Raw genomic sequence first — 27520 nt, forward strand, 5'->3', positions numbered from 1 at the left:
ATTTTGAGGAGTTTTGAAAAGGCACTTATGAATGAAATTTCTTCTTCTCTTCTTCTTCTTCTTCTTCTTCTTCTTCTTATTATTATTATTATTATTATTATTATTATGTGTTTGTTGTTAAGTTCATAGAATTGCTTGTTCATTAGCCACAAGGCAACACAAGCCAGTGTCTTCTTGTGCCGGTCCCAAGCCCGGATAAATACATAGGGTTGTGTCAGGAAGGGCATCCGACGTCAAAGCTTGGCCAAAACAAACATGCGAATCAAACCTCTGAAGATGGAGGACACTGATTCGCTGTGGGGGAAAAGCCGAAAGGAAAAGAAGAAGATTTGTGACCTGATCGTGCCGTGGAAAGACGTGTTTTAAAAAATAATAATAACCATCATTTTTAAACCAACCGTTAGGTGGCGCCACTATTATTCATGCGTCTCGCGTTGACCCACGTACCCACTAAAGAAGACTGTGGTCTAATGACGCACATCCACCGTCAATATGCGGACTCCCCGGGAAGTCTTAGAATTCACCTTTGAAGAATAAATGTCATTTATTCAGTTAATAAATCTTATATCTGGGTCATAATAGATGCGACACCGATTCAGAATCCTGGGTGAGTGTTATTGATGTCTATTCATTTTGCATTTGCGTTCTGAAACACGAAGGCCTCGCGCTCAATGAAAACACGAAGTACATCATGCTAGCTTTAGCTTCTTTCGTTTGTTTGTCTCTAATGTTGAGGTGCATATTGGTTTTACGAAATGTTCGATGTAGTTTACAGGATAATAATCATCCTTGGTCAGTTTGCATCATCATTTAAATCATATCGGCAATGAGGCATTTGAGCAATGACAGTGCGTTTTATAGGGTTAGCCCCATTTAGTTAAGAGCTTGGATCACTATTTTTTTTAACAAATAGACCGCAATTTATCAAAAAAAAAATTGCTCCATTAGTCAAATTTGATTAAGCAAGTCCAGATAGATTTGACAGTTTTCGTTAGATATCTAAGTTAAAGGCAAAATCCTGAAGTAAAGCAATCTATTCACTCATTCACTGCCAGACGATGTGCAAAAATGTGTCCACTTGAGTGCCAGGGTTTTTGTCATTGTAACTCAAATTACCGGACTGACAGAATATTGAGTTTTAGGACTACATAAACGTTCATTGGAGCGTAATAAACCTCAAACTCTCATACCTGTCAACCTTGGTTAATAGCTTCCCTTATAAATGATTACAATTACTGTATAAAAATCGTACATTATTTGAAATTATAAAAAAACGCTAACACAAGCGGAAATGCAGTTTACCGCGCATGCGCACATTATGCTTTCATAATCGACCATACGCAGCGATAAAAAATATATACATATAATGAGTAAATAAATAAGCAAATAGACAATAAATAAAAAAATAACTTCTAAAAAAATGCATAAATCAATACATCAATCAACACCATGCCTCATGAAATGTGTTAATTTTCATTCACACTCCTGACATTGATTTTGGAAAATCCAAAAGATACATAAGGGCCCAAATGCACCATTCCAGTCCATCATTCTTTATTCTAATAATCTTCATGACCAAGTGCTGGTTGCATGTTCTCAAAGAGATCATAGTTGATTCAATGTTGTTCCTGATTTTTGCATGATTTCCACCAGCCCTGCAGAATGTCCAAGATCAGGCGGAAGGTTACAGTGGAGAATTCAAAAACCATATCTGATAGCAGCAGCAGCAGCACCACCACCACCGCATCCAGCGGCACCAACAACCCTGCGGCCCCTTCGCGACGGCCCAGCGTGTTTGAAAGACTCGGCCCGAGCACCGGAAGTAATGCTGCTGAGGTATGTACAACACAAATTTTGGTTCTACAGTGATACCTCAGCTTACAAACTTAAATTGGTTCCCAGAAAGTGTGTGTAAGCTAAAAAGTTTGTCTGCCAAACATTTATTTCTCATGAGAAACCATTAAAAATGAGGATAATCCGTTCCCAGGTCCCCATGAAACATAATTTTCTTCTAAATAAGCCTTAAAACTACACAAAATATAACGTATTTTATGTATACTAAGTGTGCTATTGTATTGAAATTAAAGAAAGAAACTGTACTGTACAATAAAGTCGTTTTATTTACCTTTGTGATGGTACTCAGCTTCAAAATGTCCAGTGAATTGAAGCAAGAAATATGACAATGGAGGTTTCTTGTCTATTCATGTCATTACTGTGGGTTTTTTTTTACATTATAATATTGTGCTATTCCTTATTGAAACATGTGCATAATGTCTTTGTTATTATTGAGCAGCCAAAATATTGGCATATTATTTGTTATTAATTTTTTTTTAATTACTTTATGTTACTTCCGGGTTGAGTAAACACTGGCGCGTGTGGCTGCCGCTGCTCACCCGCACAAAAAAATATCCTGTGACTGTAAAGTATCCTTGTTTATTGATGATTGTAATTCTGGTTCTGATTGAGAGTTTTGAAAAACGTTTATAAATGAAATGTATTATTATGATGATGATGATGATGATGATTATTATTATTATTGTCTATGGATGACGAACTTTCAGGTTGCCTCTTGATGATATCTGAGTGAAGCTGCCACGCTTTCTCGGCGATAATACCCTCACTCACAATGTCCCCTGCTAGCTGCTTTTCGTTCATCCATATCAATCCAATCGTCTGCACGCAAAGAAAGGTGGCGACGAAAAATACTCCGCCAACCACCTTAGCGCTGTGTGGTCTAGTTTTGTATGCCAAGATTATATTCTCGCAAATTTAATGTTCGTAAAGTTCGTGAGCTAAATAAAGCTTTGGTAAGATGAGGTATCACTGTATGTTGATTTCTTTGCTGTCCACTGGGTCATGTGAAATGTTCATTTGTGTCTTTCAGAGTCACTGTAGAAATTGGCTGAAGACAGGAAACTGCAGTTACGGAAACACTTGTCGCTACACACATGGAACTCAACCACGAGGCAAAGGATTTAATTTCAGCCGGTACAATGCTTTGTTTTCAAGTCGTCTTAAAATATTGGAAAATAATGGAAGTGTCTTTTTTTATTTTAAAGGACAACCAACACGGACAAGTTTGCCCATAATTTGTAAAATCACTTCAAATGACTTCAACTGAGCGTATTTTACAAAGATTCCACCGCATATAGCTATAGTTTACGTTTTAAGACTCACGCTGAATATTCTGGAAGTCTTATTTTTGAGTTGGTGACGAGTCGTCACGTCACTGAAGGAACGCCCCTGACCGAAAAAAGGACACATTGTAGCAGTCCTTCCATCACGTCAATGCATTTGGCTGTACTTGGCTGGTCTGAAAACTTTGTGTAGGACCAAAAAAGAGGCAGAAGAGGGCGACAAAGCTCCGTGTAAGGAATTAATCAGCCTGTGGAAACGGGCTGATTAATTCCTTACACGGAGCCATTTTCTGCCTCTTTTTTGGTGCCACATTTCCCACCCCCAGATACCTCAAAATGGCATGGAATAAATTATTTAATCGATTGCAAACACGTATGCTTTCCTCTTCAGAACTATTTGAATCATATTCATAACTGGATGAGTAACAAGAAAGCGTATTCTGCGAATCTGAAGCCATTGTTTTGATTCTAGAGCACAGCAAGACATCTTGACGTGACATCACGAACAAGGGGGCGGGACCTTCTGAAACTGGCCACTTCTGTGTTCATTTTTTTGCAGATTTTAGACACTAAGTCATTTTTAAGTCAAGTTTTGCATTTGAATAAAAATATCGGCCTGCGTGTTTTGGGTATTTTAGATGCTATAGAACGTTTTTCTAATGTCAGTTAGGAAAGAAAAAAATGGTGTTGGTTCTCCTTTTAAGACACCTCTTTCTTTCTCTGGAGCAGGTCGGCAGAGAGACCTACTGTTGACTTGCGGGAGAGGATGAAGAATAAAAGACAAGATAATGACCCAGACAGTGTAAAGCGTGATTTAGATGAACCAGCATCTCCCACAGTAAGAGTGAGTGCACATGTTTTTTTTTTTCATCCATCCATCCATGTTCTCAACCGCGTATTAAAAAAATGGGAATAATTGATATTGTATGCATTTATGTCCCTGTCCCAAATTACAACAGAGAGACTCTTCCAGAGGCCGACAGAGAGAGAAAGAGGACATCAAAATTATTAAGGAGCGTACTCCTGCCAGCGAAGAAGAGCCCATTGAGTGGGAAACAAACCGTGAAGGTTTACCATCTTTTTTTCTTTAAATTACCCTATTTTCCGGTGTATAAGGCTCATCCCCAATGAATGATGTCTTTTCCAACTTTGACATACAAACTATTTTTTGGGATACACACGGAGCGCAACAATGTGTCGTTCGCGAACGAGCCCGTTCTAACAAGAAAATGGCAGCCGACTTTTTTTGTCCTCTAGTCCCCCTCCCCAGTCTTCGTTTAAAGCCACGTGATTGGTCAAGAACGCAGCAGTGAGGGGAGGTGGTTTCAACATTCAAGAGACAGGCAGACGACAGACAGAGAGTGACAAAATGGATAGAAAACAGTGAAATTTGGACTCGTTTCAACTTTGATAGTTCAAAGGCAGAGTGTAGACTGCAAGGTTAAAATTCACATCAATCAGGCTCCACAAATAACCCGCACAAGCCATCTGTACACTTGATGCAAAAAGCTATCAACCCAGCTAAACAGAACACAATTGATGAACTAGGTAAAATTATGGCAGAGAAAGCACCTCCAAGGGATCATTCGTCAAGATGGTCAAAGAAGAAGGTTACGTTCCTCATCAAGTGTTTAATGCTGATGAAAGCAGCCACTCCATTCCATCAAGCCATCAACGACCATCACAAAGGTAAATAAAACGACTTTATTATCCTGTACAGTTTATTTCTTTAATGAGAATACCATAGCACATTTATTATACATAAAATAAGGTATATTTTTGTGTAGTTTTAAGGTTTAGAAAGTAGAAAATGATGTTTTATGGGGACCTGGGAACGGATTATTCTCATTTTAATGGTTTCCTATGGGAAATAATTTTTTCACCTTACACACTCTGTCTGGGAACCAATTAAGTTCGTAAGCCAATGTTTCACTGTACTTACAACTGTACATACGAATATATTTGTAGTAACATATGTAGCACTCTCCAGTTGTCCATGTACATATCTTTATTGAGCATCTATTTTATTAAATGTTTCTTTTTCAGTACAAACCAATACAGGTTACTTATACAAGCCTTAAACATACAATCCATAAAAAAATATAGCGCTGAAGAAAATCAAGGCTTTTGCGTGCGCTTTATACACTGGAAAATACTGTTATCTATTTCTTGAAGTCACCATTTTAAGTCTATCTTTGATGGAATGGCAGACTCGGATATTGGCGATTACGACTACGAGTTGTCCCTTGAGATGAAACGACAGAAGATTCAACGTGAATTGATGAAACTGGAACAGGAGAATTTAGAGAAGAGAGAGGACATTGTCATCAAGAAAGACGAGACAGCCTCCAAAACAAGATCCGCGGCCATGCTGAAGGTACGAAGCCATGGCTATCGTCGTCCCCTCCACATCCTTGCGTTGACGTGTCCCTTATGCTAACATTTGTTGTAGTACGTGTTATTGTAGTATTCGCTTTTGCATAGTACTCTTCAGTTGGTGGCAGATGTGAGAAGTAACAAATACTTTCTGACTGTTCACCGTTGTATTTATTGGTGTTGGATGACTACAGAAATATGTCGTGAGAAATACCTGTAAACTTTCAGTCGGACAGGAGTGGTCCATCGATGAAAAGGTTGCTTACTACCGATGTCAGATTTCATCCGTGTTTTATGCATGTAAGATAATTCTGATTCCCAGACTTCACCCGAGCCTTTACATTCACGGGACTCCCCTCCATCCAAGAAGTCCAGTGGCTCCCCAAAGCAAAAAAGTGCCGTTAAAGGGTCCGGAAAGAAAGAGAAAAAGGCATCTGGATCATCACCTGTCGCCGAAACGACAAAGTATGTTTCTTAGGACTTGAGTCCACCAAGTAGGAGTTTAAAGTGAACTCTGAAATGTGTTTTTAAAGGACAACCGGCACCACCGGACAAGTTGCATTCATAATTTGTTGAATCTCTTCAAATGACTTCTACCGAGCGCATTTTAAAAAGATTCCACGGCATATCGCTATATTTTACGTTTTAGGACTCGTGCTGAATATTCCGGAAGTCTTGTTTTCGAGTTGATGACGATGCCCTAAGTGACGTCACGGAGGAAACGCCGCTGGGCGAGAAAGCGACACACAATGCATTTTGGGTACTTTTTTCATCTGAAAACACAGTGTTGATAGCGAAATTAGAAGGAAAAGCACATAAATAACGCAATGGTGAATCGTTGTGTGTCGCAGCCAAATCCAATCAATCATGACAACATATTTGAAATAAAGTATTGAAGAGGATTTTAAGAAAAAAACATAAATACAAACAGTATTAAGCACCTTTAATAAATTATATTTTTGTTGTCATGGCAACCAATGACAATATTGGCGCCAGTTACACTCTCTCACTCTCCCAACACATTTTATTTGGGTGTAAATTTGGCTTATTTTAAGATTTCTGTTTTGAGGAGAAAAAAAATACAGTAATCAAGCAGATATGATAAGGTATTTGCTGTTGTCGTTTTTGCCTTTCTACCAGGACCTCGAAAAGTTCCCATAGTAAGAAGAAAGGGCCCCGTACGCCCAGTCCTCCACCCCCGGCGCCCGTGGACATCCCCGTGGTTGTAAAGAAGCACAAAGGCAAGCACAAAAACAAAGAGAAGGGCGAAGAGAAGCAGAAAGAAGGCAAAGACCGAGGACGTGATGCCGAAAAACACAAAGAGAAGAAGGAGAAACGTCGGTAAGGATTGCATTCCTCATTCCAACGGAGGGAAACGGAGGTTTTTTTTTTTTTTTCCCCCCGATTTGTCCTTTTGGAAAGTCTTGCTTGCTCTTTGGTAGGGAGCGATCTGACAGTTCTCACAAAGCCAAGCGCTCGATGACTTCTGAGGAGCGTTCTGGTAGTGTGTCATCTTCGCGCTCAATCGGGAAGAAGTCCTCTTCTCCCAAAGCTGCTTCACAAAAGGCCGCTCCCCAGTCTCCTCCACGCAGGTCAGCTCACCAATCGAATGTTCGGTTGGATACTGTGAACAAAGACTGGAACGCAGGAAGATTGTCTTTCTGTGTGTAGGTCTCCAACACCTCCACGCCACCAGCGCACTCCTTCGCCGTCTCACCGCCGTTCTCCTTCCTCCCGCTCGGACTCTTCTCCCCGGCGGCATTCGCCTTCTCCTCCTCGCCGCCGCCGCTCATCTTCTCCCACTTACCACCGCAGCTCGACTGCGGCGGCGGCGGCTTCTTCTCCGCCAAGGTCCCAGCGTTCCCGTTCTCCGGCCACCTCTCAAGATGCCTCGTCCCCCCACCGTCGATCAGACAAATCGAGTCCCGCTGTGCGCCGTTCCAGAGGTCGCGAAAGAAGCCGTGGTGACAGAGAGAGGAGTCCGCATACTCAGGAGCGCAGACATGAACGTAGAGATGGTAACGTGGCTTGTCTCACAGAAGTAAAGTGATACAGTGATACATCCGCATTGGACATCTTCAGCACACAAACTTTTCGCCTCATGAATATTAAATTCGCGAGCACATAGTCTCGGTTGACGAACTAGTTTTTGACGGATGAACACCAAACCACACGGTCGAACAGCGCCACGTTGGCTGGCGGACTAGTTTTCGTATCCCCCTTTCTTTGAGGGCGGACGTGGTATGTTACCGAGGATACTATTGCTATTATGGGACAGAAAAAGACCCCATCACAGGCTAGTGTTAAGCCAAAGAAGACACAAAAGAAAATTACGGCAGAGCACAAGGGGTGACATTTGATTTTTGGACAGCCGCCCCCATTTCAATCTCTGATAACTTCAGACACATATAACTACTAAATAAATAACTAAATACATAACTAAACAAATAACTAACTAAATAAATAAATAGGTAAACAAATAATATCCCACTCGCCTGCTTTTTATTTATTTCTCAATCGTCACTTCACTTTCCACTCGTACTCCATCACTGCCTTGCAGTGTGTTGATCGCGTGTTCTAGATGAAAGAGGAGAGGCTCAAAGTGTCCTTTTCACCAGTGGATCAGGGCTGTCATGCTAAAAATGTGCACATCTGCTCCAAGCTAAATGTTGAAAGCAAAACACAAAGCTGTATCATGCATTGACGAAAAGTGATTGTCTCACATCTCCTGCCCCAAGTTAATCCGCTTCAATTCCAAGCTGCAGCTTTTGACAGAGTTGTGGAAACTTACTGTGCTTTATTCGATCGCAGCATCTTACTGATGTTGTACTTTGCTGGAAAGTGACATTTCTTGCTTTGCCAAGGATAACGTTTGAGTCATCGTTTTTCTTTTTTTGCCTTTCAAACAGAAAGTCGCAGGAAGGCAGATAAGGACAATAACCGGGATGACTGGGATTTCGACTCGGACCAGGTCTTGTCAAGGGACAACCGCGATGACCGAGAGACCAGGGACGTCCGAGAGCGACGGGACGGCCGAGACAGAGGACGCGAAATGACGAGGGAACTCCGTGACCGCAGAGATGTGAAAGAAACCCGCGAAAGCAGGACCGAAACCCGCTCGAGTCGAGAGTCATTGGAACGACGAGATCGTGAGCGTGAGAGAGAAAGGGAGAGAGAGCGGGATAAAGACAGGGACAGGGACAGGGTGGACAGCCTCAGAAAGGAGGAAATGGCCCAAGAAGACAGAAGTTATGGAAGAAGTCATGGCCGGGAAGAAGGAGGAAGAGAAGCACGAACAGAGACCAGAACGGAGCGAAACAGCCGTGGGAGGGGACGCGATTTCTCTGACAAAGGCAAGTTAGGATTATCTGATAGTGAATAAGAAGTGATCATATTTCAAAGTTTCATGCTGTTATATGCTTAGTCAACATGTGTGACTCGAATACACAATTGAAGCACAGACAACCTGGGGTCAATCTGAGGTCAACAGACACAGCAGATTAACTAATCTAGGAGATCTGGTCTTGGACAGAATTTAGGATTTGGGATACTCCTTTATCACCGAAGCAATTTACGACTTAAAACTCCTTCACAGGAAGAGCTCACTAGCCAGGTTACAAATTTAGCACTTCACGGAAGAGACAATGTTTTATTACTTACAGCTGTTCGCGTTCAGAACGTTCTACTCTCAATCAATAGCTTGGCAGAGGGCTGCAGAATTCAGGAGTCTGTCATGAATGGCTACGTTTCCTGCCGGCAGTAAAGGCAATCTTTCTGGGTCCGAGCCTTCGTCCACAGTGTCCGATCTCTGACTCACTGAAGAATACAAGAACTTGTGTCTCACATACAGTGTCAAATGTCTTCCTCCATCAGGCTCCAACAGGAACTCCCGAGGGAGCCAGCTGGACAGCGGTCATGACAACTGGGAGTCCCGAAGCAGCGGCGCGCGCGAACGCAGCACGGAACGGAACGCCGCGGAAAGAGTTTCCGAGCGTGACAGAAGAAGCGATCATCTCCGAGATTCTTCTTACGACAGGAGAGGCGGACACAGTGAAAGAGATTGCAATCGTGACAGAGGTGGGAGTTACGAAAATGTCTGCGACGAGGTATTGTTGCAAAGATTCTTTTTTTTTTCGGTGGCTGAGGCTTCTACTGAGCGCATTTTACAAAGATTCCACGGCATATCGCTAGATTTTACGTTTTAAGACTCACGCTGAATATTCAGGAAGTCTTGTCTTTGAGTTGATGACGATGCCCTAAGTGACGTCACGAACAACGGGGTGGGACTTTCTGAATACCCTCAGTTTTGTGGCACACTTTAAGTCATTTTTATTGGTGTTTTGCATTTGACTAAAATATCAGACGACGCGTTTTACGTATTTCTAGATGCTATAAAATGTTTTTCTGATGTCAGTTAAAACAAAAAAAAGGTGTTGGTTGTCCTTTAATGCTTATTTAGTAGAAAATTATTTTTCATGGAGACCTGGGAACGGATTATCCTCATTTTTAATGGTTTCTTATGGGAAATAAATGTTTGGCAGACAAACTTTATATTATGTTACTTATAGTCTCTTGTGCAACAGAAACACAACGATGATATGCCTTTATTTTAGACGGATCAGATTTTAATTTGCAAGAAAAAAAATGTGCATTTTTTTTTCCTCTCTCAACAAATGTCACTTTTGTTTTCCTAGATCAACGAGCAACTTCCCCAAACAGACATCAGAGAAGATCGGAGGAGTCCGAGAGGGACGACCGGAGGGACGACCGCAGGGCAGACCGAGAAGACAGACGCGAGGACCGGACCAGAGATCGCGACAGAGACAGGGACAGAGAGCGAGAGAGGGAACGGGAGAAAGACAGGGAGCGCGAGCGAGAAAAGGAGCGAGAGGCAGAGAGGGAGCGCGCCAGGGAGCGGGAGCGAGAGCGAGAACGGGAACGGGAGAGAGAGCGAGAGAGAGAACGGGAACGCGAAAGAGAGCGTGAAGAACGGGACAGAGAGAGGAAGGAACGCGAACGGGAACGGGAGCAGCGGGAGAGAGAGAGGCAGCGAGAATGGGAGGAGCGAGAAAGAGGAAGGGAGGAAAGACGGGAGAGGAGGGAGGACGACCGGACCGCTCGAGACGCAAGAGACGACCGCAAAACAAGGCATGTGTGCATCATAAAGTAGCAAAATGGAGGTGGAGGAGCAGTAACTCAAATAGATAGAAAGCTAACTAGAAGGCTAATAGATATCCAGCTAGATAGCTACATAAGTAATTGCTGGCTCGCTCCATAGCTAGCCAGATAGCTAATAATAATAATAATAATAACATTAAGTTGTTTCTGTCCCAAAATAAAAATTATATTTACGCTACTTTTCTTGTCCTCCAGTCGCAAGCGCCCCCGGTTGGAGACCAGCCCGAGCCCCCGACCTTCGCCCAAGCGAGCAACGCGTGACCAGAGTCCCGCCGACAGCGATGGCTACAACAGTACAGATGAGAAAAGTGAGCGTCCAATCGGCAGAGGGCTGGCCAAGCTCCACCCACAGCCCCTCCTCCCCAGCCATGTGTGTCCACCTCCAAGTGACAGTAGGAAATTCTTTTAGCCAGGACACGTCCTTTTTTCCATACCTGCCAACTACTCCGGTTTTGCCGTAAAAACGACGGTTTTCATTATCCCGCTACGGGTTAATCGTGGAAATTACGGTTTCCAATAAAAACAATCAATCAAAAATTGTCAAAATAGTAAGTGCTCAACGTTAATTCAAACCATGAGAACAGGCGATCGGTACAGTGCTAGCTGTTAGCTTCCTTTAGGTGAATTGCGCATGCGCGTGGTGCGGGTCTTTCCTGGAATCCAGAGTGACAGCTCATTCCTGGAATCGAGACTCAAGAGTTAGCGTCTTTTTTTTATTATTATTGTCGCGTAACGGCATCTGCCGGAGAAAAATCAACAAAAAGGGTGAAAAATAAATGAAAACTCCAGTCTTTTCGTGAGGAATACACCCGAGTTACGACCACCTGTACTTACGACCACAAACGCCAGACCCTTTTTTTTTCCTGCGCCTGGCACCGCAACGTGCAAGCAGCCGGCAACGCGTACTACACTTTTTGCCAGCCAGCATGTCACACACTCGCACAGCATTCTACTACGTGACTACACTCAATACAGTAGCTATACAGTGCAGATACCGTCTCAGCAACCTCGGGCGACCTCTTCGGGCCGTTAGCAGGGAGAGCGGGGTAAGTATAACATTTATGAATGAACTTTACTGTAAACAGTTTTGTATACATTACGGGTAGTTATACAGTAATAAAAATCGACAATATGAAGTATAAAATGATTAAAAACGACACTAAAAGGTAAGTATAACATTTATAAATGAACTGTACAGTAAACAGTTTTGTATACATTACAGGTAGTTATAAGTAATAAAAATCGACAATATGAAATATAAAATGATAAAAATGACACTGAAAGTTATAAAATGTATAAATGAACTGTAAACAGTTTGATATATAATAATATTCAATAGAAAACATTGCTTAAAAACAACAGATTGACATCGTATACTATCCTGTTGTGTGAACATCACGTCACCATTTTGAATGGATTTCGACTTACGACCGTTTGACTTACAACCGTTTTGTCAGAACGGAACCCGGTCGTAACTTGGATGTTACCTGTACTCCCAAGCATTTCCAGGCGTTAGACTTTGCTCAAGAAAAGGTGAAAATGAGTTTGAGTTTCATACCTGTCAACCCCGCTCGTATAAATGATTACAATTCCTGTATAAAAGTTGTAGTACGCCCTGCGTTATTTGAAATGCTTAAAAAAAACGCTAAGAAATGGAAATGCAAGCGCCGTATTACTCAGCTTTTCTGCTTTCAAAAGTTGGCAGGTATGTTTTTGGGAAATGAGGATTACATAATCCACAAATAACGCTACCATCTAATAAGTCTGAGTTCTTGTGATCTGTTTGTGCGCAGGTGCGGATAAGCATCGCGTGCTCAGCCAGGTGGTGCGCCCCCTGGAGCCCCTTTTGCGCTCACCGTCAAAGCCTGTAACATCCGACGACAAGCCCGGCCACTGGAAGGATGACGAGCGCAGAGGAACCGGCGATAAGAGGGACGCGCGCGGCCGCCACGACGACCAGGAACCCCGAAGCGAGCGCAACAGGGGCGCTGACCGGCGAGCCGATCAAGCGTCAGATACGCACTCTGACTCTCGTAGCCGAGGCAGAGAGCCGCGAGTCTCCACGCCGCCTCCTGTTTCGGTTGCGGCGGTTCCTGACGACCAAAACCGAGATGTCGCGGTGTCGCAGCCTCAAGAGGAAGGCAAAAAGAAAACCAAATCAGTGAAAAAGGGCGTGAAGAAAGGACGGAAAGAAGAAGAGGCATCCGGGGGCAAAGTTCCAAGCGGAGACCGTTTCAACCAGGGTCCTGTGGCTTCTCTGCTGACCGACGGGCCTCCGCCTCTGCTTTCACCGAGGAAAGGAGCAAAGAGGAAAGTGCTGGAGCGCAAGAGGAAACGTGTAGGAGAATCGGAGGTATCGGAGGAGGATTCCTCAGCGCATCAGCCACCAAAGAGGAAGAGAGGTCCTCGGACGCCGCCTCCTTCCCTGAGGCCAGGCCATCGTGGATCGACTAGCAACGCTGAGCCCACCCAAGCCGCCAAAATGGACAACTTCAGCGACTGGTCCGACGAGGAGGCCTCGGATCGAGGAGGGCAACGGGATTCTGCTACCGCCGATCGCCCTCCACCCGAGCCTCTTCGAAGAGGCGCCGGCGCCAGACTGGGTCGGGACAGAGACCGCCGCAACCCCCCTGCCATCGCCCCTCTGCTTCCGCAGGATCCTCCGATGCTGCTGCAGACGTTGACTCCGCAACCCCTGATGTCTCAGACGCTTCTGCGCAAGCCGGAGCAGACGCGCAGCAACAGCTTGGGGAGTAACCAAAGTCGCACGTCGTCCAGGCGTCCGCGCTCACCCTCCAACGATTCGGCCCACCGAGATGACGTACAAGGAACACGTCCCCGTAGGGCTCGGCTTCCGGGCACTGGGGCGCACGACCGGGAAAGGGAGAGGCTCGCAGCAAGCGACCCGCCGGGAACTGAGAGGAAATCACGAATAGACCAGTTGAAGAGAGGCGAGCCGAGCCGCAGCACCTCATCGGGTCAGTAATCAGATCTACTCTGAGCATGAAAACAGCGAGGTTAGCGTATTTTCCGTTGTATAAGGGACACCAGAGTATAAGGCGCATCTCCAAAGCATGGTGTGTTTTTCCATCTACAGTGATACCTCGGTTTTCCGGACTTTTTGGTTCACGAACGTTAAATTTATGTACATTTTACCTTGGCACACAAACTATTTTTCGAGATACACACGGAGCGCCACAGTGTGTGATGTGTTGTTTGTGAACGAGCCCGTTCTCCTCACAAGAAAATGGCAGCAGACTCATTTTTGTCCTCTCTTCCCCGCCCCCAGTCTTCGGTTCAAGCCACGTGATTGGTCGCAGCAGTGAGGGGAGGTGGTTTAAATATTAAAGAGACAGTGAGAAAATGGATAGGAAACAGTGACATTTGGAGTCGTTTCAACTTTGATAGTTCAAAGGCAGAGGGGAGGGGAAGAGGAGGTGAGGAACAAGGTAAAATTATGGCAGAGGGATCCCTTGTAGGTATCATTCCTCAAGATGGTGAAAGAAGAAGGCTACGTTCCTTATCAATTGTTGAATGCTGATGAGACCGGCCACTCCATTCCATCAAGCCATCAACGGCCATCACAAAGGTCAATAAAACGACTTTATTATATAGTACATTTTATTTATTTAATTATAATACCATAGCACATTTATTATACATAAAATAAGGTATATTTTGTGCAGTGTTAAGCCTTAGAAAACTAGAAAGTAGAAATTCATATTTTACGGGGACCTGGGAACGGATTATTCTGATTTTAATGGTTTCCTATAGGAAATTATTTTTTGGGATACACACTTTTCGCCTTACACACTCTGGGAACCAATTAATTTCGTAAGCCAAGGTATCACTGTACTACTAATAGTACTAATACTACTACTCATACTCCTACTACTACTACTAATATTACTACTACAACTAATACTACTAGTAATACTATTACTAATACTAATACTATTATTAATACTACTAATACTGTTACTTCCGGGTTGCGTGAACGCTGGCGCGTGCGGCTGCCGCTGCTCACCCGCAGAAAAGAATATCCAGTGACTGTAAAGTGTCCTTGAGCGTTTTGAAAGCCGCTTAGAAATGAAATGTATTATTATTATAACAGGCTGTGTCTGTTCACCGCAGATTGACCCCAGTTTGTCTGTGCTTCCATTGTGAGCCTTGTGTTCACTCAAGAAATCATACAAAAGCATGAAACTTCTATGAAATGTCTATTCTCTCTCACTTGTAGACCGCCAGGATTCTCGCAGCCACAGCTCCAGGCGCAGCTCCCCCGAGTCTGAGCGGCAAGGCAGGTCCCAATCCCGTGCTGGTTCCTACGACAGTCGAGAACGAGAGCGCGACAGGGAGCAGTTTGATCGCGAGCGAGACCGCAAGGACCTTCGCCAACAGCAGCCGGCAGGTCTGCTTCAACAACCTCTTCAACAACAGAGAGACTGGGACCCGGAATCCAGGGACTGGCCTGGCAGGGGACGGGAGCCTCCTCCGCCTCCTCCGCGTCCAGGTCGAGAACCCCTTCTCAGAGAAAGGGACGTTCGGGACAGGGATCGCTTACTCGCCGAGGGACTCATTCAGCAGCATGAGCGAGAGAGGGAAAGGGGGAATGACCGAGACAGGGAGAGATCGATGATGCTGGACTTGCCTCCTCACGGTGACTCCAGAGCTGCGGGGCGAGCCGACTATGAGCCTCTCCTGCCAAGAGAAGCCTTCAGCCCACCAGAAACTGAGAACCCAAGTAATAGTCACCACCCTGCCGGGGAGCAATCAGAGATGGAGAGGATGGACAGCCTTGACGGTAAAAATCGACGGGTGTCCACCTCTCGATTCGTTACACGCAGCGATAATAATAATAATAATAATACAGTGATATCTCAGTTTACGAACCCCTTGGCTTACGAACTTTTCGGTGTACGAACGTTAAATGTATGAAAATGTCTATTTTTCGGGATACACACGGAGCTGCCACAATGTGTGATGTGTCGTTCGCGAACGAGCCCGTTCTAACAAGAAAATGACAGCCGACTGTTTTTGTCTACCATTCCCCACCCCCAGTTGTCGGTTAAAGCCATGCGATTGGTCAAGAACGCAGCAGTGAGGGGAGGTGGTTTAAACATTAAAGAGACAGGAAGACGACAGAGAAAATGGATAGAAAACAGTGACATTTGGACTCTTTTAAACTTTGATAGTTCAAAGGAAGAGTGTAGACTGCAAGGTTAAAATATCCCATCAATCAGGCGCCACAAACAACCAGCACAAGCCATCTGTACACTTGATGCAAAAAGTTATCAACCCACCTAAACAGAACACAATTGATGAGGAACTAGATAAAATGATGGCAGAGAAAGCACCTACGAGGGATCATTCCTCAAGATGGTGAAAGAAGAAGGCTACGTTCCTCATCAAGTGTTTAATGCTGGTGAAAGCGGCCACTCCATTCCATCAAGCCATCAACAACCATCACAAAGGTCAATAAAATGACTTTATTATTATACAGTACAGTTTATTTATTTAATTATAATACCATAGCACAAATAGTATACATAAAATAAGGTATATTTTGTGTCGTTTTAAGGCTTATTTCATCAAAATATGTTTTATGGGGACCTGGGAACGGATTATTCTCATTTTAATGGTTTCCTGTGGTAAATTAATGTTTGGAAAACACACTTTTCGCCTTACACACACTTTCTGGGAACCAATTGAGTTCGTAAGCCAAGTAAGTCACTGTACTTACATATTGGTTTGTATAGCGCTTTAGCAACAGCTGAAGTTGGAACAAAGCGCTTCACATGGACAAAGTGCAAATGCTGCCCCCTTGTGGAAGGGGAAAAAAACATTGGCAGAGGCCATGGCCAGCACTTTATCGGCACGCATGAAAAAACAAAACCCAAACAAATTTGGGGATGGCGCTCTACGTCATATTTTCAATTTGTGAATGAGTTAAAAAAATGTACTTCCCATGACGTTGAGGTGACTTTTCTTTCAGGTGAAGAGGAGGGCAAAGAAGACGACAGCCAATCGGTGGGATCTGTCGGAGAGGAGTACGAACCAATCAGTGATGACGAGCTTGATGAAATACTTGCTGACAGTCAGAAAAAAGAAGAACAGCAGGATGAGGAGAAAATCGCAGGTACCGCCACAAAAACTTGATTCTCTTATTATTGTTATTTGATAACAGTTGCCTGTTGGAACTAGTTTATATACACATCCTAAAAAAAAACATCCAATGTTATTTTATTTCTACTTATTTTAATCAGTTAAAATCAGCTTGCTATCTATTTGAATTACTTTGGGGGTTGAGTGAACGCTGACGCGTGTGGCTGCCGCTGCTCACCCACAAAAAAAAAAATATCCTGTGACTGTAAAGTGACCTTGAGAGTTTTGAAAGGTGCTTCTAAATAAAATGTATCATTATTATTATTTTGTATCTGATATTGCCCCCTTTCCCCTCCGTGCGTCATCAGGTCCTCTGGATGTCATCGACGTGGACTGGTCCAGTCTGATGCCCAAACAGAAGCCGGAGGTCCGAGCGGCCGGAGCGGCTCTCCTGCGCTTCACCCCAGGCGCTGTTCTCCTCAGAGCGGGCGTCTCCAGACGACTCGCCGGCACGGAGCTTCTGGAGAAGGTCCGACAAGTGTGCAAGACAGAGTTGGATGACCCAAAAGGTGACAATTTGCCATCTCGGCGTTCATTTTCATCAACACTTCTTGATTATAAACCTCGAGGATGCATCAAGCCTACAATCCAGTGCCAGGGTTTTTGTCATTGTCACTCAAATTCCAGAACCCACAGAATATTGAATTTTGGGACGACATAAACTTTCAATGCAACGTAAGAAACCTTACACTTTCTTCTTTCATCAGAAAAAAAAAGAGTTAATTACTAAATTATATAGGTTTGGAGTTATGTGAGCTTGAAATGAGGGCAGCTATATACATATTGGTTTGTGTGACGCTTTAACAACAGCTGAAGCTGGAACAAAGCGCTAACTTGTAAAATGGGAAATGCTGCCCCCTCGTGGAACGGAAAAACATTGCCAGAGGTCACGGCCAGCACATTATCAGCACCCAAGCATGTCAAAAAACATAACCCAAACACATTTGGGAATGGCAGTGAATGAGTTAAGACTGTTACATGCCATTTATTTCTATAAAAAAATAATAATAATACATTTCATTTATCAGCACCTTTCAAAACTCTCAGGGTCACTTTACAGTCACAGACTAAGTTTTTCTGTGGGTGAGCAGCGGCAGCCACACGCGCCAGCGTTCACTCAACTCAAATAGATAGAAAGCTAGCTAGCTAATAGCTAGCTAATAGATAGCCAGCTAAATAGCTAGATAAGTAATGGATAGCTAGCTCAATAGCTCGCCAGATAGCTAATATATAGCGAAAGATGGCAAATAAATAGCCAGCTAGGTCGCTAGCTAGTAGTATTGGATTGGAGTATTTCCATTCTTTTATGCCACCATTTTCAATGTGTATTGCCTGTAAATACAGACACTTTTAATCTTCACATGATGTTTGTAAAAAAACAAATTACAATCCCTTAAAGGACAACCGACACCATTTTTGTTTTGTTTTGTTTGCTAACATTTTCCAGATGCCGACAAGCTGTTTGAACATGACCTCGGGGCCTTGAACATGGCAGCTCTGAACAGGCGAGTGGAGAGGGCAGCTTTACTCAGCAACTTGGGACCTTGCTGCAAGGCTCTCTGTGCCCGCAGGGACTTCGGCATACGCAAGCAACTCTTGAAAAATGACAAGGTAAACAAATCCGGCGTATGGCCCGGTAAACGGCTTAAATCGGAGCAAAAGACGTGTGAACGCTACAGGAGTCGAATCGCTACGCGTGAGAAGAGTCATTGGATTTGTATTTTCCGATGTATAAGGCGCACCTCCAATGAATGGTGTACAGTGATACATCGGCTTACGAACTTAATTGGTTCCCAGAAAGTGTGTAAGGTGAAAAGTGTGTCTTCCAAACATTAATTTCCCATAGGAAACCATTAAAAATGAGAATAATCCGTTCCCAGGTCCCCCTAAAACATAATTTTCTACTTTCTAATTTTCTAAGGCACGGTCGTTGTTCAATTGCAATGTTTATGAATTTTTCTCATATACCATGATGAAAAAAAAAAACTTAAAATCTTTACTGGCAAAACTTTCCAACTCCGATTCCAAATGAAATATACTGTATTTTCTGGTATATGGAGAAAATCAAGGCTTTTGGGTGCGCCTATTACAACGGAATATATGGTACCCGGTGATACTTCGGCTTACAAACTTAATTGGTTCCCAGACAGAATGTTTAAGGCGAAAAGTGTGTATCCCAAACATTAATTTCCCATAGGAAACCATTAAAAATGAGAATAATCCGTTCCCAGGTCCCCATAAAACCTAATTTTCTACTTTCTAATTTTCTAAGGTCATTTAAAGTGATTTTACAAATTATGGACGCAACTTGAATCTCACATCTTGTTGTCTTTTTTTTTCTCCGTTAGGGTCTCACCAAACAGTATCCCATCAATCCCGTAGTAGACAGCGAGCTGCTCCAAATGAGCATGCGTCTTTTTAGGAGAACTGTAACTGGTCAGACTTCTGTTCCGGAAACATCCGACGAGGGTTCAAATCCAGTTCTTGAAGATGCTCCGGTTGACAGCATCAGCAACCTGGCTGTGGGACAAGCAGAGGTTTGTGCGTCGTGAGATGCACAAGGTGGATTTTTTTTTTTTTTTTAGTATGGAAGCCTTGACTTTCTCCCTGTCCCATTTCATCGCAAATATAACTTTATCGGCGGAAATAAAGCGTTTGAAAATGTGGGAATGTTGATTCGCATTGAAGATAGTTTCCGTTTTGTGCATGGTCTGTTTCTTAATAGTTGTTATGAGGAAAAAAAAGCTCTTTGGAATTTTTTTGTTGCAGTCTCATTTCATTCATTGTGTGTGCATTTACTTACAAAATAGTGCTGGTGAAATATGTATGCGGAAGAAAAGCACCTTACATATAAACAGCAGCTACCATGCAATAATAATAATAATACATAATAATAATAATAATAATAATACAGTAATGATAATAATACATAATAATAATAATGTTTAAGGCTTATATAAGTATGTTTAAAGGACAACCGACACCATTTTTTTTTGTTTCCTAACTGACATCAGAAAAACGTTTTATAACATCTAAAATACCCCAAACACGCAGGCTAATATTTTTTGTCAAATGCAAAATACCAATAAAAATGACTTCAAGTGTCCCAAAACTACTTCAAAATGACCTCAGAAATGGCGAGTTTCAGAAGGTCCCGCCCCCTTGTTCGTGACGTCACGCCAAGACGTCTTGCTTTGCTCTAGAATCAAAACAATGGCTTCAAATTCGGAGAATATGCTTTCTTGTTACTCATCCAGTGATGAATATGATTCAAGTAGTTCTGAAGAGGAAAGCATACATGTTTGCAATCGATTAAAGAAGTCCTCCCATATCAATTTGAGCCGTCAGGACTCCAATGTAGCGTCCCAGAAAATGCACAAGATGGCGCGCAAGCTCCGTTGGAAATGGGCTGATTTGTCTGCTGGGAATTTGTGTCAACTAGTATCAAATAGTAGTCTTGGTGCAACACAAGGCGCATGGTTTTCTTTTAGGTGTGCCATATAGTGCCGGAAATACGGTAAGTTAACTCATTCACTGCCATTCACAAATTTATTCGGGAATTGAAAATATGACGTAGAGCGCACTTCCAAAATTTGTTCGGGTGCCGGTAAAGCGCTGGTCAGCCCTCTGGCAATGTTTTAATAATAATAATACATTTCATTTAGAAGTGCCTTTCAAAACTCAAGGTCACTTTACAGTCACTGGATCAGTTGTTCTGTGGGTGAGCTGCGACAGCAACACGCACCAGCGTTCACTCAACCGGGAATAACTCAAATAGATCAAGTTAGCTTCTTCCCGTGGATTTTGACAGATCACGTGCGTAAACCTGTCAAACGGCGGTATTTTGCCGTATTCTGTCCGATTTTTGCACACTTTTAGATGTGTAGGGCATACAAGAAAGCTTGTACGGAAACGCAAAAAAAAATTGTTCAATGTAATTTGGAGCTATTTTCAATTCCGTTTTCGTCATTAAATATGAAATATAAGTCCGTGCGAAAAGTCTCAAGAAGAAATTATTTCCGGGAAGACAATTTCCGGTCAAATGAAATTTTATTTTGAAATCAGTTAAATTAAACATTTTACCGTGTTTTTTGCCGTCATATCACAGCAAAAAAAGCCACAATGCTCGACAACAAACATCCAGTACTTGATGATTGCTACAAATACGTTGTCACTTGTTAAAGTATTCATATTTACATGTGATATGTTCTTCATAAAATTGCGCAATGAAATATTACACACACGTATGTTTTTTTTCTCAGTATAGAAAAATGGAGGCGTCAGTAAGGTCACAGTGTCTTGCGTTTTGACACGTATGCGTGCTACTTTAACCGAAAGAGTTGCGGAATCGGCTATAAGCGGCTCCCCTATTAAGAGTCGGCTCCAGTCGTTCACTTCAAAGAGCCGTCTCTTAGAGCCATTTCGTTCGCGAACGACCGTCACTTGGTGAACGGTTCAGTGCTTTGTCTGCCTTCCACCGAAGTCAGCAACTTTCTTCAAGTTAAGTTGTTGAAAATTAATGGATGTTTCGACATTTCCAGCAATAGCAGTTTTCAAAGGAGGAAAATGTCGAGTGAGATGGAAATTGGTTGATTCTAGGAGGAGGGAGACACCGAAAATCTGAAACTCTGGAACTCACTTCCTCCCAACATTCGTAACATCGATTCTCTTCCCACCTTTAAGTCCCATCTGAAAATCGCATTTTCTGTGTAGCTCTTTCTATTGTTTCTATTCATAATTGTATTTTATGTATTTTATTCTATTTGTGATTGTATTTTATTTATTATCTAGCTGCGACTGATCTTCATTCCTCTCCTTTCCAGGGCAAACCTCCACGTACTACGTACTTGCAGATCGTAAAAAATCTATATAATATAAATATATGAATATATGAATATCTAAAACTGTGTTCGGGTGTTTTGTTTTTGCGGGCAGTTTTTACCGTCAGTTTGTTTCTCGACGAACAGTTGAAAGAACGGACCAGTTTCCTTTACCCACAATGCTTGCCATGTCCTCCGTCCTTCCGACTTCCGCCTCAGCGATCTGCTAATGTGAGTTTTTTATTCCGCCTGTTACAACTCAACAATCTATCACCATCCTGTGTTTTAAACACAAAAATGTCGAATATTTACATTATAAGCGCATACACTGGTATCCTAATACTTTACCGAGTTGGTTTTGGTGGCGTAAAATCAATGTTATAAGAGAATTTAACGTGATGAGTTCGAGCTGTGCGTTGACCGGAATGCATTCGTTTGCCTGGGTGGCGTATAGTCTATAAACGTTTCTTTTTTGTTAATAAAGAAACGACTTTGCGCACTTTTAAAACATATTCTTTGGCTTCATGAAACGAGTGTTTCTTGTCGCCTCAACAAACGTCGTGGCGACTTCGTTTTTACAAGTTTTCAATGTAATGCTATGTAGTAGGTACGCTACAGTTCGCTATATTCCACCGCGATTATTTCTGTCCAGTGAACCAAGCACTCGCTGTACTCGTATATAAATGCATTTTTGTGAAGTACGTAGTCGTTTTTCGTGGGATTTTCCAAGATATGCAGTTTATGATGACGTTTTACACGTTTCCCTCCTTGCTGGTTCTTGAAATTTCCGAATACGACAACGAGAAACGGGGGAAATTGATTGTTTACGCTCTTTTTGCTAACACTACAGTTTATAAAGGGGAGTAAGTTGTATTTTTATAACTCACAGAAGTGGTAGAATTTCAAGTTTCAAGCAAAAAAAGAATTACCACATACAGTGATACCTTGGCTTATGAACTTAATTGGTTCCCTGACAGTGTGTAAGGTGAAAAGTGTGTATCCCAAAAATTAATTTCCCATAGAAAACCATAAAAATGAGAATAATCCGTTCTCAGGTCCCCATAAAACACAATTTTCTACGTTCTAATTTTTAAAACTACACAAAATATACCTTATTTTATGTATAATAAACGTGCTATTGTATTATAATTAAAGAAATAAACTGTACTGTGTGATAAAGTCGTTTTATTGACCTTTGTGATGGTCGTTGATGGCTTGATGGAATGGAGTGGCCGGTTTCCTCAGCATTAAATACTTGATGACGAATGTAACCTTCTTCTTTCAACATCTTGAGGAATGATCCCTTGTAGGTGCTTTCTCTGAGATAATTTTACCTTGTTCCTCATCAATTGTGTTCTGCTTAGCTGGGTTGATAGCTTTTTGCATCAAGTGTACAGATGGCTTGTGCGGGTTGTTTGTGGAGCCTGATTGATGGGAATTTTAACCTTGCAGTCTACACTGCCTTTGAACTATCAAAGTTGAAACGAGTCCAAATTTCACTGTTTTCTATCCATTTTGTCACCCTCTCTGTCGTCTGCCTGTCTCTTTAATGTTTAAACCACCTCCCCTCACTGCTGCGTTCTTGACCAATTGCGTGGCTTTAACCGAAGACGGGGGGGCGGGGAATAGAGGACAAAAACAAAACGTTCCTAAACCGAAAAGTTCGTAAGCCAAGGGGTTCGTAAACCGAGGTATCACTGTATTCAGTGACAGCCATTTTTGAGATTTTTGAAAATCTGCTTGCATTCGATCGTTAATATTTGCTGTTATCTGTTCTTGTTTAGAATTTTAAAAGCTTTCCAATGGTACCTTACTCGTTAAGATCTGCCAAAAATTAACAAAATTATGATAGTTTAAACTAATAAAGAACTCGGTCACAGATTTTCATTGTTTTAACTGTGTAATTACAGGCAGAAAAATCATTAAATAATAAAAAAACAAAAAATTCCATTACTTCCTTATTTGTCATAGAACGATAATGTACACATCATTTGAAAGCTATTTAAATGCACTTTAATATGGTATTAGAAAATGTGTGATGAATTATTATTGAACTATTTTGTCACATTCCTATTGATATAGATGGCCCCAAACAAGAAAGGTGAAAAGAAGAAAGGACGTTCGGCCATCAACGAGGTGGTGACCAGAGAATACACCATCAACGTCCACAAGCGTATCCATGGGATGTAAGTATAACATCAGAAAATACATATTACTAATATGATTAAGCTGAAAAAAAATCTCGTTTTTTTATTGCTATATTTCCTATATAGTAGTGATGGGAATTCCGACTTTTCAGAGAGCCGTTCTTTTGGGCCTGCTCAGTAAAAAGATCCGGCTCGCAAATGGCTTTTCAATTCTTTTTAATTAAATTAACTACGAAAAATCATGTAAAATTATGTGATAAAAGAATTACTCATGTAAAACAATACACAATATCATATTTTTATTTATATGGCTTGATTTTTATTGCACAGAGAGCATCCACTAACTTTCACTTTCCCTGTGGTTACTCTGGTCTGTTGATCAGCTATCACTAATTTGTTTTTCATATTAATAATGCTATTATACCAACTAGTAAAAAAATATAATAATTAAACAAAAATAACAGCATAATCCACCTGTCTACCCTCACTACCCCCCTCTTCTCCTCACTGCTGCGTATGTCTATAATTCTCCCCTCCCTCATCTACCACGGATATCGACCAATCACGTGCGGCTTTAACCGAAGACCGGGGGCGGGGAATAGGAACTGGCTCTCTTTGTTCACTTCAGAGATCCGGCTCTAAGAACCTGCTCGTTTGCGAATGACACATCACTCCCGTCTAGGATAGCTGTTCATGTTAAGCGTTTTGTTCCAACTTCAGCTGTTGTTAAAGCGCTATATCAATCAATGTATATTGTATTGTAATTGTTTTTTTTTTTCAGGGGTTTCAAAAAGAGGGCTCCCCGTGCCATCAAAGAAATCCGCAAGTTTGCAATGAAGGAGATGGGTACCCCCGACGTCCGCATTGACACGCGCCTCAACAAGGCAGTGTGGAGCAAAGGGGTCAGGTCAGACATTTTCAGGGGTTATCCAGAGCCCTAAAGTTTCTTAGTGTTCGCACAATACATAATTGAGTAGAGAATAACGAGGCTAGCTACCTAGCTGGATATCTATTAGCTAGCTATCTAGCTGACTATCTATTTGCTTTCTATTAGCTAGGTACCTATCTGGCTATCTATTAGCTCGCTACCTGGCTGGTTATCTAGTTGCTATCTATTAGCTATATACCTAGCTGGCTATCTATTAGGTAGCTACCTAGCTGGCTATCAATTTGATATCCATTTGTAATGCTATCCATAATAATAGTTCGTAAACCAAGGTATCACTGTATATATATACACACAAGCAGTAAATCAGTCACAAAGGTAATAGAAAGCACCAGGGAGTCAAACGAACTTTATGTGAATTGTTTCCAGCAAAGAACATAATGCTAATCATCATTTGTTTGCGCAGGAATGTTCCATACAGAATACGCGTTCGACTGTCCAGGAAACGTAACGAGGATGAGGACTCCCCCAACAAACTTTACACCCTGGTTACTTATGTTCCAGTCACAACATGCAAAGGTGAGGAAACGCTCAAATCAGTCATCCATAGCTCAATTGAACCGATTGGTCCGACCTTAGCATTTCTTCCTCTTCCTTACAGGTCTGCAGACAGTCAATGTTGATGAAAACTAAACGTATAATTATGGAATAACATTCATAAAAGGAGTTTTCGTTCCAGCATGACCTTGGTTTTCTTTTGCACTTAACCTAAATCAGTTCAATGATCTCACTTTCAACATATAAATGATTGCTTTACTGTAATAATAATAGTACCTTTTATTTCTAAGCGCCTTTCAAAACTCTCAAGGTAACTTTACAGTGGATAGAAAACAGTGAAATTTGGACACGTTTCAACTTTATTGATAGTTCAAAAGCAGAGTGTAAGTTTAAAATATCCCATCAATCCGGCTCCACAACAAACCCGCACAAGCCATCTGTACACTTGATGCAAAAAGCTATCAACCCAGCTCAACAGAACACAATTGATGAGGAACAGGGTAAAATTATGGCAGAGAAAGCACGGCAACTTCACTCGGATATCGTCAAGAGGCAACCTGGATCATCCAATCATGATTTCAAGGCTCGCCACGGACGAGAACTTCGAAGCGTCGTACGGGGATTTATAGTGTCATTCGTCATGGCGAGGCAGCCAGTTCTGACGATAAAGCTGCCAAAGCTTACAAGGAATCAGTCCTCAAGATGGTGGAAGAAGAAGGCTACCCAGTCCATTCGCTCAAGCCATCAACGACCATCACAAAGGTAAATAAAACGACTTTATTATATAGTACAGTTTATTTCTTTAATTACAACACCATAGCACATTTATTATACATGAAATAAGGTGTATTTTGTGTAGTTTTAAGGCTTTGAAAGTAGAAAATGTTGTTTCATGGGGCCCTGGGAACGGATTATTCTTATTTTAGTGGTTTCCTGAGGGAAATTAATGTTTGGGATACACACTTTTCGCCTTACACACTGTCTGGGAACCAATTAAGTAAGTAAGCCAAGGTATCACTACATTGACATATTTAATGATGTCATATGGGTTCATCTAAAGCCCATTTCATTGATGGCGATTGACCGTTAGATGGCAGACAGGTCCCAAGTGGAGCTCGCCATCTTGCTCCAGGTAATAAACACATTCATTAAAGACTAAACAAGGAAGGCAGCTCTGGTGGTCGGTATTTGCACAAGGTGTAATTGCACTAGGGTTCATAAGGTTTGTTAAACAGGAACTTGCCCTCAAATGTGGAAATCAGTCGCTCAAATGGATCTCTTATGAAGACTTCTTGGACAAAGAGGTCCAATGGCAGTGAATGAGTTAAGTACATAAAATAGGGATGTGACAAAAATAATTTTTTTATAATAATTCATCACACGTTTTCTAATACCATATTAAAGTGCATTTAAATAGCTTTCAAATGATGTCTACATTGTTGTTTATGATAAGTAAGGAAATCATGGAATTTTTAACTTGAAATATGAGGGGATTTTATGCCTGTAATTACACAGTTAAACAATGAAAATCTGTGACCAAGTTCTTTATTACAGTTTAAACGATCATAACTTTCTTATTATTTGGCAGATCTTAACGAGTAAGTTCCCATTGGAAAGCTTTTGAAATTCTAAACAAGAACGGAGAACGCAAGAAAAGATTGGAAATATAAATGAGCAAATATGAACGATCGAATGCAGGCAGATTTTCGTCAGAAATCCAAAATGGCTGTCACTGAATACTAGGAAAGAAAATGGTGAGCTCGAAATATATATGCTAATGCTTCTTTTTGCTTGAAACTTGGCAGTTAAGGAGAAAAATATATATGCTGACATTTCTATAAAAATACAATTTACTCACCTTTATAAAGTAGTTTTAGCAAAAAGAGCGTAAACTTCAATCCGTTTCTCGTCGGAATTGTTGGCGGCACACCAATAACGATATCGCATGAACGCGGCGATCAATGACGTGTTGCCACACGGACGAATATTAAATTACCCTCCCAGTGTATTCAGCACGGACACCGTACAATTACATAATATTGGGTAAAATGATGAATACATGTTTGTAAGATTTTCGAATGGGGCATTGGTTAGTTTCTCTACAGTGTAGCGTACCTACATTAAACGTTATGTTGTAGCCTTTTTACCAAATATCAGTGATCCCAGATGTCCGCTATTTTTTCCCACCAAAGTGATATTTTCTATTTTGATATAAAAGTTCTTTTATTTCCGTATACAACCGCTAAAACATTT

General features: G+C 41.9%; 2 protein-coding genes and 1 long non-coding RNA gene across 4 annotated transcripts; 2 read left to right on the top strand and 1 right to left on the bottom strand.

The window, feature by feature from the left end:
- The first annotated feature begins 457 nt into the window (after window positions 1-457).
- Window positions 458-19615, top strand: zc3h13 (zinc finger CCCH-type containing 13). 2 transcript variants are annotated; one of them, XM_089017725.1, is made up of 20 exons: window positions 458-607; window positions 1654-1836; window positions 2885-2988; window positions 3867-3981; window positions 4097-4205; window positions 5348-5514; window positions 5836-5978; window positions 6654-6854; window positions 6956-7105; window positions 7185-7531; window positions 8423-8866; window positions 9387-9590; window positions 10208-10661; window positions 10887-11083; window positions 12485-13669; window positions 14932-15495; window positions 16687-16830; window positions 17165-17365; window positions 18304-18467; window positions 19205-19615. In XM_089017725.1, the coding sequence occupies exons 2-20, from the start codon at window positions 1663-1665 to the stop codon at window positions 19406-19408; spliced, it is 5271 nt and encodes a 1756-aa protein (XP_088873851.1). In that variant the 5' UTR covers window positions 458-607; window positions 1654-1662; the 3' UTR covers window positions 19409-19615. The 2 variants fall into 2 exon arrangements, with proteins under 2 accessions (XP_088873851.1, XP_088873926.1); XM_089017800.1 differs by having other exon boundaries at window positions 10887-10999.
- On the bottom strand, window positions 15318-27243 carry LOC148902662 (uncharacterized). The gene is made up of 4 exons (XR_016118043.1): window positions 27126-27243; window positions 19213-19376; window positions 16655-16728; window positions 15318-15450 (listed from the first exon to the last, which is right to left on the bottom strand). It is a non-coding gene; the product is annotated as an uncharacterized LOC148902662 (long non-coding RNA).
- Window positions 21853-25450, top strand: rpl31 (ribosomal protein L31). The gene is made up of 5 exons (XM_089017625.1): window positions 21853-21907; window positions 23759-23862; window positions 24605-24730; window positions 25176-25288; window positions 25371-25450. The coding sequence occupies exons 2-5, from the start codon at window positions 23759-23761 to the stop codon at window positions 25400-25402; spliced, it is 375 nt and encodes a 124-aa protein (XP_088873751.1). The 5' UTR covers window positions 21853-21907; the 3' UTR covers window positions 25403-25450.
- Window positions 27244-27520: the final 277 nt, after the last annotated feature.

This window comes from Hippocampus bargibanti, linkage group LG01, assembly GCF_051943395.1.
Source record: "Hippocampus bargibanti isolate YZ-2025 linkage group LG01, ASM5194339v1, whole genome shotgun sequence".
NCBI classification, from domain to species: domain Eukaryota; kingdom Metazoa; phylum Chordata; class Actinopteri; order Syngnathiformes; family Syngnathidae; genus Hippocampus; species Hippocampus bargibanti.